The following is a 13,346-nucleotide window of genomic DNA, read 5'->3' as shown; positions in this document are numbered from 1 at the left end:
TGCGAAGGGTGCCAGTACTACGCTCGGCAAACACACCTCCCGGCCTAGGCTCTCTAGATGATCCCCATCATGTGGCCCTTCGTGGTCTAGGGGCTCGACCAGGTTGGGCCACTCAAAAAGGCACCTGGGGGCTTCACCCACCTGCTTGTCACCATAGACAAGTTTACAAAATGGATTGAAGCTTGACCAATATCCACGATCAACTCCGAGCAAGCGGTGTTGTTCTTCCTCGACATCACCCATCGCTTTGGAGTACCGAACTCCATCATCATAAACAATGACACATAGTTCACCGGCAGGAAATTCATTCGATTCTGTGATGAACAACACATCCGAATCAATTGGGCAGCCGTCGCACACCCCCGGACGAATGGGTAGGTTGAGCGCACAAACGGCATGCTCCTTCAAGGCCTCAAACCTTGAATTTTCAACCAGTTGAACAAGTTTGGCACGCGCTGGGTTGCTGAGCTCCCGACCATGCTCTGGAGCCTAAGGACAACTCCTAGCCGGGCCACCGGCTACACACCCTTCTTCATGGTCTACGGTTCCAAGGCCGTTCTTCCAACGGACCTTGACTATGGAGCACCAAGAATCAGAGCATACGACGAACAGGGGGCCGAGGCATCCCACCAAGACGCCATGGACCAACTAGAAGAAGCCCGCGATGTCGCCCTCCCCCATTTGGCTAAGTACCAGCAGGCGTTGCGATGATACCATAGCCGACGGGTGCGGGGTCGAGCCTTCAACGTCGGAGACCTCGTCCTCCGTCTTGTGCAGAGCAACAAGGACCACCACAAACTCTCCCCGCCCTAGGAAGGGCCCTACGTCGTCGTGGAAGTACTTCACCTAGGCGCCTACCGGTTGAAAACCATCAACGGCGAGGTCTTCACCAACGCCTAGAACATTGAGCAGCTACGTCATTTTTATCCTTAAAATAAGCATACACTCTTCCTTATCAGTTTTTGTCATAACAAAACCCTGATCCTTAGTGACTTCTGACCCCTGCAAATCGTGAGGGGTCAGACCTCACTCGGGGGCTAGCATGTGAACCATAACATATGACATATGTAATACAAGTATTACGCTTGCAAAAACCTCCGGTGTTGTATTTACAAACATTCTCTAAGTTTTCCATTCATCTCATAAACGAGTCCTAAGGGCTAAGATTTCGGGAACCAATTCTGAATACAACTGGTTGGACTGCGGGACACCCACGCCCCAGCGGCTGCAACCTCTTTGCTCACCAGCTCAATCAGAATTAGTTCGCCCATGTTCCTAGTTTCTTATGACTTAGACCGTGAGAAGGGTCGGAAAGCACTAAAATCATTTCTACAAAAAGGAGAAAGATAAAAAATTGCTTGCCATAAGCAAAAGATGTAAATTTGTTCATTTTTTGCACAAATTTGTCACTTACAAAGTGATTTCATTACAAAAAGGAATAATATACTTGTAAATTCAGAGGACTGTTTACTCGAGGGCTTCCCCACAAAGTTATTCAATTACAGTCTCTACTTAGCTTTACTACAAGTACTGCTACGGTCGCCGTGCCACGCTCTCCATTGGCGATGCCTGGGGCGTGTACATGGGCCAGCTCGTCTACTACGGTCGCCGCGCCACGCTCTCCATCGGTGACGCCCAGGGCATATACATGGGCTAGCTCGTCTACTACGGTCACCGCGCCATGCTCTCCATCGGTGATGCCCGGGGTGTGTACATGGGCCAGCTCATCTACTGCGGTCACCGCGCCATGCTCTCCATCGGTGATATCCCACCGCTTCATGGGATCCTCGAAGGCGCCGTCATCTGCAATGCCTCCGCCGGGGCGTCTAGGGACTATGCCCTCGTCGTCAGCCGCAACCCTGACAGCGACGCCTCTGCCAGGGCGTCCGGGGACTACACCATCGTCACCAGCCACAACCCTGACAACGGCGTAAGGGCAAGAAACGCCTCCTGCCAAAGGAGGAGCACAGCGAACGACGGCATAGTCGATGATGTACGGCGCCCACCGGCGCCTCTTCTCCTTTAGCAGCAGCGACTCCTCAGCAAGGGCGGCACGCACCATCTCATCTATGCTGGATAACCTCCGGCTCGACATCACGCTCTAGATTCATGAGCGAATTTGTGAGTTTTCTCTCTCTCTCTCTCTCTGGCATTACTCTTCCTCACTCAGGAACCGTCGCGACGCACGGACTCATTCGGTGGAAAGGAAGAAGAAGGAGAGATAGCGGCTTAGAGGCAGAAGAGGAGGTGGGATGAGAACTCCCCTCCCCCTCCCTATTTAAAGAGGATGCGCTGTAGCTAACAAAAGGCGAAAGGTTGGACGAAAAACCCTCTCTCTTCCCCTCCTTAAATACGAAATTAATGCTGATAGATACCTGAGGGGACGCGCTAGAACTGACGAGACATGCCCCGGTCGACGAGGCGTCCCCCTTGGTCAAACTGGACACTGTCTGGGTATAGCCCGCCACTGACCCGCTCTGGACGTGGCAATTAAGGCGCCCACATAGGCAGACAACCCTTCGCCTCCCCATGTAGGAGCACGGGACGATCTGATGATAGGACCTCTGTGAAGCAGAGCCCCAACAGATCTCCTAGGCTAGCCATTTGGCCCAGAAGAGACGATGAACGAACATCCAAAGAAAGATAAGCATATCTGCCTTCTTACTTTACGCGTTAAAATTCATTCTCGAGCTTCCGACCCCCGTCAAACGGCGGGGACACAAACATCACTCAGGGGCTGCTGAGGATGTCTACCAGTCTAGACATCCTCCTCACCCGACCCCCCCCCCCCCCCCGTACGCTTGAAACTAAGGGCATGAAATACGGGCATAAAACTTTGAGTAAAACTAGACGAACTAGCAGACCCTACGCCTCGGTAGCTATGGTGTTTCTGTTCACTGGAAAAATCATGCTCAATGCCCCTCGCGTCTCCAGCTTCGACGTCTGCCTTCTCAAGAAGGGTTTGGAGGGGTTCGCCTACAGAATCTCCCCCAAAGGAGAAGCTGTCAGGTTGCCCAAGTTAATTAAACGGCTCGGACCGCCACCGGGATACGAAAAACAAAGAATAGCGATTCTTATGCAGGTTACTCCAACCTCATCACGAACATTAGGGCCCGAACCCCGCATGGACACATCTGGTAGGAGCTTTTCGTCACTCATACCATGAAGGTAACGTTATCGACCCCACCTTCATTTTGATTATATTATACATATGCAAAAGATCCCAACGCTTCATGTCACATCATGAAACGGCCGTCGCCTCATTCGATATAGGCGGCCGTAGGCCGAGGTTCGAAGGCTAGCCCACGAAGGGCTCGAGGCCGCCTCATGTCGAAAAGAGCCAGGGAGAAATAACTGAGACAAGCCCCAGTGGCCCTGCCCGACCCCACTCAGAAGCGGATAGGGATGTCTCAACCTTTTCTCATTCAATTCTAACCCCGAGCCAAACCCATAGAATCTCCATCGAGGAGAGGCCATCAGGCCACCTGAGCCTATCGAACGGCTCGGGCATCTGCTGGGAGGCGGGTTAAGAAGTTGTGGAGTGCCACCAGAGGGCTCTACCGACCCCATCAGCAAATGATGGACCTAGATTCCACACGAACGTACCCGTTAGTGAGCTCGTTGAGCGCGATACTCAAGCCATCGAGGCATGTGTTGTTTACTCAGCCCCTCCTATTGCAAAAATCAAGGATGGGGTAACACGCAAATTACGGCCGACCCCTATTAGACCCTGACAAGGCCTGGGGGCTCGAGCCAATCAATATAGGGACATAGGTTCGAAGGCCCTACCTTGTTGAGCCCATAGAGTCCCCAGTTGGGGATTTCTATTGGAAGATAGGGCGGGGAATATTGTAATGCCATCCAAGGACTTCGTCGACCCTATCACCAAAACCACGGTTTCAGTCTCTAGTAACCCTCGACCCTAGCAAATGCAGGGGGTCAAACCTTACTCAGGGGCTGGTTAAGGTATGGCTACCTCCTTTCTTTCTTTCAAAACAATCTCCTCGCATCAAGACCAGTGGCAAGATTTGGGGCAACAGATTGGTAAGATCGCAAAAAATCAAACAAAACGAAATTATGAAGCAAAATCACAAAACCGCGTCCAGACTCAAAAATACCGACACTTGTCCACATATTACATATAAGTTGTTCTCAAAATTATTCGACTAACTACTCCCGCGAAGGGAGAACCATCTCTTTCAGATTATCCACTAGGTTTTTCGCAAGGGGAGCAACCATCTTCTCCATTACCTCCAGCTCATCATCCTCATAGGTGGATGGGAAACCTTCGCTCATCACCTTCAGGTTGATTTCCTTCTCGTAATGGGCATGGGCGATGGTGAAGGCCTGGATGATCCCGGCGTGAAAAGCACTCTCCTCAAGCTGGCCCACCCGAGCCGTGATACCTGCGGCACGAGCCATGAGCGGGCTGGTCTCCACTGGCTCCACCACCTTTAGGGCATCATGGAACACCCCGACCGCAGCTTGCAGAAGATCGTGCTCATCGCTCTCAACCTGAAGGGCCCTTCGTGCATGGCCAACCTCTTTTTCCAGCTTGACAGAGACATTTTTCGGCGCTCAACCTTCGGCTCACTGCATCACCGAGATCCGCCCAGAGAGAGTGGACCACCTCAACATCCTTGTCCACCTTCTGCTGAAGGGCTGTGGCCCTACTCTCGGCCTTCCATCGGAGGTCCTGCTCCATCTCCAGCTCCTTCAGGACCTCACCGGTCTTCTCATTAGCCGTGGCATTCCTCGGCAGCAGCTCATCTCGCTCCTTTTGGAGCCTGGCGATCTCCTCCCCATCCACCTTGGACCTCACCAACAAATCCTCAAACATCCTGTGGGCCTCCTCCGTGTCCTGATAGGCCTGGGCCTCCTGCTCCTGGGTGGCAGCAAGCTGTGCGGCCATGTCTGCTCGTAGCTAGGCCTCCTCGGAGAGGCGATCCCACTCCACCTTCTGCTCGCAGAGGAATCAGGATTTATTCCGGCTACGAGCAACAAGAACCTAAGAGGAAGAAGACTGGTATCAGAAATGCGAAAACACAAAAACATGCGAAGAAAGAAGAAAATCAAGCAAATACCTAGGTAGTAGGAACAACGATTTCATGTAGGGCTCCTCTGGCCTGGTCCAAGGGCCTCCAGCATGGTCGAAATTCCGATGTCAAGACCCTCCCGCTCCATGCTCTCAGAATGATCATCGAGCGAGAAAAGAGCCGACGTCGGGTCCTGAGCGGCCATCCACTAAAGCGGCGGCTCCCCCCGCGTGGGGAGCGGCTTCCTCCCAATAAAGAGGGCCGGGGACGGCTCCCTCCTGACCCTATGCGGCACCATCGCCACGCTCGAGGACCCTCCTGACTGGACCCTCCTCCATCTGGGCGCTTCGAGCGCCACGGGCGGATCCACCTGGGCCCCCGGTGGCGCGGATTGCACTACGCCCTCGAGCGCCACCACGGCCGTGCCCGGCTGATCCTGGCTTGGCGCGGTCACGACCACCTCCACCGGTGGTATGAGGGCCCTCGGTCGGCTATACCACGTCCACCATGGAGGAAGCCGCTTGCTTGGTAACCTCTGTGGGCGTGGGTGCCACCACAGACGCTGTCGGGTTGGCCAACGCAGATCCAACGTCGGCACCACTCCTGCCCAAAACAGGGGTGATGCCAGGCAATGCCATCTGTCCCACTTGAATGGCGAGACTCTTCTTGGGCGCCAGCCCCAGAGGGTGACCCGTCCGCAAGAACCTACACAAAGGTAATAGCCATTAGATCAAAATAGAAATGGAAAAAGGATGAAAACAGGGGAATCAGCAGCTCACGTTGACATCCTCGGCCGGTGGAAGCGTTTTGGGGACAGATCCCCAGATCCCTGCCCCGACTCATCTGGGTAGGACCATTTGAGCCTACCCCCTGCTCCAGGGCAGGGGGGCTCACCTCATGGGGCGCGGCACCAGAGCCGCTCCCCTCCATCATCTCATGGGGCGCGGCACCGGAGCCACTCCCCTCCCCCGTCTCGTGGGGTGTGGCACCAAAGCCACTCCCCTCCACCATCACCTCGGGGTTGGTAGCGGTAGGCCCGCTTTCCTCCATCCACCGGTCCTCGGCCGGCACGACGTGCGAAGCGGTAGACTCACTGGCCTCCACCGACCTCACCAATTCACTTCCCTCCGCGTGGAATGGGAAGGGTCCCTGCATAGACGGGTGGCCACTTGTTAGCATGTCCTCGTCCTCCAGGACGTCCCAATCCACACCGATAGCTACCTCGTTGTCATCGTCATCGTCGTCGTCGTCATCCTCACGGCTCACGTCCTCTCCTCGATCCCATGCCTCCTGCTTCAGTCATTTCGCCTGCTTCATCTACTCCCTTGCTTTCTTGAGTCGATTCACCACTGCCACGACCTTGTCCTTCGACAGCAGAACCGGACTATCTTTGAAGACTAGCCCCCTCGGCTGGTCCCAACATCACAAAAGCAAGTATTAAAAAATGGAGATTCAGGAAAAAGAAAAGAGCACGGGAGAAGAGGGCTTATGAATTTGAGGAACCCAGGTTCTGGCCGCATTGGGGGATGTCCGGGCACCGGATACACAATGTCGAGGACGCTACCTTTGGAATCCTTCGTTGGCTCCGTCGCCTCCTTAATGCGCTATGCCACTTTGAAAAAGGAAGTGCCTCGTCAACAAGCACCGTCCCCTCGAACGACATTCCTGGCATCATCCGATGCAGGGGAAGCACGCGCGCCATCAGCAGTGCCACCCTCCTCGCATGATAGGTGCCGATAATCCCCGTCCCCTTTACACCTCGATCCTTCAGGGCTTCAAGGGCGGAAAGAAGGTCGGAGAGGTGTTTCTTGTCTTGGACTGGACGCCCCAGCTCCACGACTTTGGAGCCTCTTCAATAAGGCATCCAGTGTACCTCGGTAGGGTGGCACTCACATCATCCCTAACATAAAACCACTGCGAGTGCCATCCCTTATTGGATGTCGCCAGACACATGTATGGGTAACCCCTCGACCAGGTACGGCGCAGATGAATGCTGGCACATCCCATTGGCGCGTTCACATCTTTCCCCCCAATCTTCCTCTTCGACAAACTAATGGTAAAGAAATACCGCGACAGATCAAATTGGGGATCGATCCCCAGGAAACCCTCGCATGGGGCAACAAATGCCGCCATATGTTGAACCCCGTTGGGAGTTAGATGCTGCAGCTCCACCTCATAATAATCCAGCAGCCCCCGAAGGAATCTATGCGTGGGTACCACAAATCCCCGCTCATGGAAGATGGAGAAAGAAACGACATACTGTGGCAGAACCTCCTAAGTTATAGGGCCCACATGCACCTGTCACTGTCCAATGACCTTTGACATTTATGCATATGTTTCCAATAACTTAAAAAGACTGTCGGGTGTCCTCGGGGAACCCCGAATCATCCACGATTTCCGAGCAGGATCACGTTACAGAGTCATTGCAGTATTACAACATTTATTCAAATATCTACACCAGAGTAAAAACAGCGGAAGTCTTACAATAACATAATTTACAAAACAGTGGTTTCAAACCTCATAACTAAGTTCGATGATTATTACAAAACGAAATAGTGGAGCGGCATTATAATATAATACAAAACACACAATGAGACTGCCCTGCCCAAGGGCCACACATTTACTTCTCATCGTCATCATAAGGTACAACTGTCATGCAGCATGATCCACAACAGATCTGCTCATGAGGCTCACCTGCAACAAGGGTCAACGAACCCTGAGTACAAAAGTACTCAACAAGACTTAACCGAAATAAGAACTGATAACTCAGGAATGCAGGCTCAGGGATTCAAGGTATGGTTTTAGCAATAATCAAAGTTATTTTACGTAAAAGCTCTTTGACAAAATTCTTTGTTTCAACAGTTTAAACTTCATAAAATCATATACAAAGATGACACGATCCGTAATGAGATCATGAAACTTCATATCCAACACCTTCATCAACCATTCTCAAGTTCCAGTTATTAATACTACGATGATGAACAGTGAGTTGAGTCTCCATAACCGAGGAGCAACGACGATTCGAACCGATTATAAACCCAGCTGGGAATTCTAGACCACACGACATATGCAGGTCCCCGACCTACATATACCAACCTACCCTCAGATCCTCTAAAACAAGAACGGGTCCGCGCCACCCGAGAATACAGTACTCCACCAATCCAGCCCATAGCCACGTGGGTACACGCTATTCCCGCCATCTCTCCACTCCTAGTGCGCGAGTAGCCATTCTCGTAATAGAATCGCCAAGTTCAGGCTTACCGGAGTATGTGGTTAGTACTACAAATTCTCACCTCATGCAATTCAACAACGGACGTGCCTTAATCGACACAGGCGGAAAGAACCCGCTCACAAGACCTCCATGTCTTGTGGCTCACACACACCGAGTCCGCCCGGTCTAGATTTATTACTCCACATTCCCATATCACATGCTAACATAATTAACCAATGTTCCATTTAAAACTTGCAGGTGGCAGGTAATCACCCGACTTTCATCGTTCTACGCATAGCTAAGCAAAACTAGGCATATACGAGTTTAAAACTGGTAATATGGTAAATATGGAATAACAAGGGTGGTAATGCACCAATTAGGCTCTTACTTAACTCCTAATCACTTAATGCAGTAACGGAAAGCAAAAGCGAAATTAATTTGTAAAACACAAGGTAGGGTTGTATGCATCCGGGGCTTGCCTTCGTTGACGGAAAAGTCCGGCTCCTGCGACGTTTCACAAGTATTCGATCCGACCTCAACAGACGGATTAACCTCCTCAACAACTTGATTAACTACCACGTGTTCACCTTCGTTCACTACACGTAATAACAATGCCATGTTTAACATGATGCGGAATACGAAACATGATGCTCGATGATGGATACAAAAATTAAGAATTTGAATACAACTTTCCTTCGCGGTATAGTTGCAAGTCAAACAGACTAAATCTTTTTCATAACACATACATCAATTGCCAAGGATCATTATCAACTAATGACCCAAGGTCATCACTCAATCCAAAATTTCAAACAAAACCTAAATCATTAAAGGTTACTATTTGCTTTTATGAATTAATTATTTAATTCAAAATTATGAAATAAATCAACTTATTCTAATTGAGCTAAAATTTTATGTAAATGTTCATTACATGATAACTAAGTGGCAAAACAATTTTCATAATTTTTGGATAATTAATTAAGCCTAGAAAAATCATGGAAAGTCATCTATTAATTAATTGAGCAATTTTATCATACCCCAAAAATACTGAAAATCAATATTTCAATTTTTGTTATATAATATACATCATAGAGAATTCACACAAAAATTTTCATAATTTTTGGAGCTCTAAATAATTCTACACAAAAATAACAAATTACAACACTATTCATTTAATTCTGAAAAATAGAAAATCCACTTAGAACGCTGAGTCACTGACACCCGGGTCCCACATGTCATCTTCAACCTCCGACGTTGACCACGGCAGCGACGGCTCTGACCGGCTGAATTCTCGCCGCCGGTGAGACTAACGGTGATGGTGAAAGCACTACCACGTCCCCTACACCACTACGCTCCGATTGGTGGCACAAACGAGCCTCGACACTAACTGGACCAAGCACCACGGCGGCCATGGCGGACACGACGGCACGGCCATGCTACGCCGGCGACACCAGTGCGGTAGTGATTAAACAAAGGACACAGGAAGCATCAGGAGCTCACCCCGAACGCGTTGGAGCCAAAGACCGAGCCGGAGGAGCAACAGCAAGGGGGTTCGACGATCAGCAGCGAGCACGGCGGAGCAAAACATCGTCGGCGATGGTGTACCGGCGACTGCAGTGGTCAAAATGAACAACCAACTATGGAGTAAGCACCACAGTATCGAGACGAAGCCATAGGTACACAGAGCAAGGACAGCAGCTCACCGGAGGGCGCTGGCCACGGAGATGCGCTTGCGACGGGAAGGTCGCCGGCCGCGAAGAAGAAAGACGTGGACAGCGAGTTTCCGGTGGAGATAAACTGAATTGGTGGGTCGGTTGGACGCGTAAGGTTAAGGCGGAGCTAGGACTAGCTTATCAGCGACGGTGGAGCACGACAACGACTGGCACGGGCTCACCGGAGTGGAGCAGCGGCGACGGGAAAACAGAGCAAGGGAGAAGGGCAACGACGATGGCGGCTCAGGCTAAAAAGGATGGCCAGGAAACTCAAGGAAGCTACGTTGTGGCCTTCACCGCGCCAGCGCGACTGCCCAGACGGCCACGCACGCGACTGGAAGCCAACCGAAGCTCGCCGGCAATGTAGCTTCGGCGGTGGACACTGTTCACTCAAATTACAGAAATGCCATTTGCCCAAAATTCACAAATTACTCTCAAATTTTCATAACAACTCAAAAATCTCCAAAAACAAAAGTTGTTCAAAATCAAAAGTTCTACAACTTTGCTTCTATAACCATCTCCTAATTCGGTCTAGATTTTGAAATGAACTTTTGAATTTGAATAGGGAAATTTAACGAATTACGCCTTTTTGAATTACTCGAAATTTTTCTAAACAACTTGAAAAACTCCAAAAACAAACTTTGTATAACTTGTCAAGCTCTACACTTTTGCTTTTGGGCTCAACCCCAAAATATGCTTAGATTTTGAAATGGATTTTTAGGGTAGGATTTAAATGCTGAAAATCAGGGTTTTCGAAATTTCAAAACAATACAAGTATTTCAAACTTGATTCAAACAACACAATTCAACACATACAACATTAAGTAAACTTGTTTTAGTAATTGCATATCCAAGTTTTCAATATGTCCAAATGCTTTGCAATGCATATGATGTCATGGCAAGTTTTAGTATTTTAAACACCCGGGGTGTTACAATCCTTCCCCCTAAAAGAAATCTCGCCCCGAGATTCAAAGCCATAGAGTAAGTAATGGAAAAAGGAAATGTGTCAGCGAGAACATATACCAAATCTGTCCATAAAACAAGCTGAGGTCCCTTTACAAAACACAACTTGTACAACCGAACTCAGCTAACATTACTCTATTCTATATTGACGCTAGAAACTCTGGAAACTTTTCTAACAAGTAATCTTCTGATTCCCAAGTAGCTTCCTCTTCTGAATGTTGATTCCATTGTATTTTATAGAACTTGATTGTCCGTCTTCGAGTAACACGATCTTTCTGATCCAGCACTCGGATAGGATATTCGGAGTAAGTTAAATCCGGTTCTAGTTCTACTCCTTCAACTTCAACATTCTGTTCAGGCACTCGGAGACACTTCTTCAATTGAGAAACATGGAACACATCATGCACAGCTGTGAGATGTTCAGGTAATTTCAAGCGATATGCCACTTTTCCATACCTCTCCAAAATTTGATATGGTCCAATGTATCGGGGTGCCAACTTTCCTTTAACACCAAAACGGTTAACTCCCTTCATTGGTGATACTTTCAGATATACAAAATCTCCTTTGTTGAATACCAATGGTCTCCGTCGTCTATCCGCATAACTCTTTTGGCGGGACTGAGCTATCTTCAGATTACTCTGTATTTGCCTAACCTTGTCTTCTGTTTCTTTCACAAGGTCAACTCCAAAGAATCTTCTCTCTCCTGGCTCAGACCAACTCAACGATGTTCTGCATCTACGACCATAGAGTGCTTCAAATGGAGCCATTCTAATGCTTTCCTGATAACTATTGTTGTATGAGAACTCGGCCAAAGGTAAGCACTCATCCCACTTATTGGAATAGTCAAGGACACAACATCTTAACATGTCTTCAAGTACTTGATTGACTCTTTCAGTCTGCCCATCAGTCTGCGGATGATAAGCTATACTATATAGAAGTTTGGTACCTAACGAAGCATGTAAGTGTTTCCAAAAGCTGGAGACAAACTGTGTACCCCTATCTGACACTATGGTTTTTGGTACCCCATGCAAACTCATGATTCTTGCTAAGTACATCTTGGCATATTGGATCGTGGGATATATTGTCTTGACTGGAAGAAAATGTGCTGACTTAGTGAGTCGATCTACAATAACCCATACTGAAGTCAAATCCCTTTGATGTCTTGGGTAGACCAACAATAAAATCCATACTTATGTCCTCCCACTTCCAAGATGGAATAGGCAATGGTTGTAATTCACCAGCAGACCTCAAATGTATAGCTTTCACCTTTTGACAAGTATCACACTTCGCTATATATCTAGCAATTTCTATTTTCATTTTAGTCCACCAGAATCTTTGCTTCAAATCATGGTACATCTTGTTGCTTCCTGGATGGATAGATAACCTAGTAGCATGTGCCTCATCTAGAATTGACTGCCGTAACTCAGGAACTTTTGGTACCACCAGGCGATCCTTGAACCATAACACATCTTCATCATCTATGCTAAAGCATTCCGCTTTTCCATTCTTGACTTTTTCCTTGATATGGGCTATACCCTTGTTTTCCTTCTGAGCAGCAATAACTTGATCTCGAATAGTAGCTTCAACAATTATGTTGGTCAAACTTCCTTGTTGAATTACTTCTACATTCAACTTCTCCATTTCTTGGCATAAATTCAAACCCATTGTTCTCACTGTCAGACAATTGCAATAACTTTTGCGACTAAGGGCATCTGCAACCACATTTGCTTTACCAGGGTGATAATGTACTTCCAAATCATAATCCTTAATCAGTTCTAACCATCTTCTTTGTCGCATGTTTAATTCTGACTGAGTGAAGATATACTTTAAGCTTTTGTGATCGGTGTAAATATGGCACGTATTACCAAGCAGGTAATGTCGCCAAATCTTTAGAGCATGAACCACAGCTGCTAACTCCAGATCATGAGTCGGATAGTGTTCTTCATGCTGCTTAAGTTGCCTGGACGCATAGGCAATGACTCGGCCTTCTTGCATCAACACACATCCAATACCAATACCTGAAGCATCACAATAAACATCAAACGGCTTCTCGATATCAGGTTGAGCTAACACTGGTGCAGTAGTCAACAGCCTTTTCAAAGTCTGGAAAGCCTCTTCACAATCTGATGACCAGACAAACTTGACTTGGTTCTTCAACAATTCAGTTATAGGTTTTGATACTTTAGAGAATTCTGGAATAAACCGACGGTAATATCCCGCCAATCCAAGAAAACTCCAAACTTGATGAACTGTGGTTGGCGGTTTCCAATCAAGCACATCCCTCACTTTGCCGGGATCAACTGCAACTCCTTCGGCTGACAAGACATGTCCAAGAAATTGCACTTCCTTAAGCCAAAAATCACACTTGCTGAACTTGGCATATAAGTTGATGTTCTCTCAAACGAGTCAGAACAATTCTGAGGTGTTC

General features: G+C 48.5%; 1 protein-coding gene across 1 annotated transcript; it reads left to right on the top strand.

Moving 5' to 3' along the window:
* Nucleotides 1–1,681: 1,681 nt before the first annotated feature.
* LOC136510908 (large ribosomal subunit protein uL2-like) lies at nucleotides 1,682–2,026 on the top strand. The gene has a single exon (XM_066505200.1). It carries the CDS (start codon nucleotides 1,682–1,684, stop codon nucleotides 2,024–2,026), a length of 345 nt encoding a protein of 114 aa, XP_066361297.1.
* The last annotated feature ends 11,320 nt before the right edge of the window (nucleotides 2,027–13,346 follow it).

This window comes from Miscanthus floridulus, chromosome 16 (assembly GCF_019320115.1).
Source record: "Miscanthus floridulus cultivar M001 chromosome 16, ASM1932011v1, whole genome shotgun sequence".
NCBI classification, from domain to species: Eukaryota; Viridiplantae; Streptophyta; class Magnoliopsida; order Poales; family Poaceae; genus Miscanthus; species Miscanthus floridulus.
This window is presented reverse-complemented; position numbering and strand designations above follow the sequence as displayed.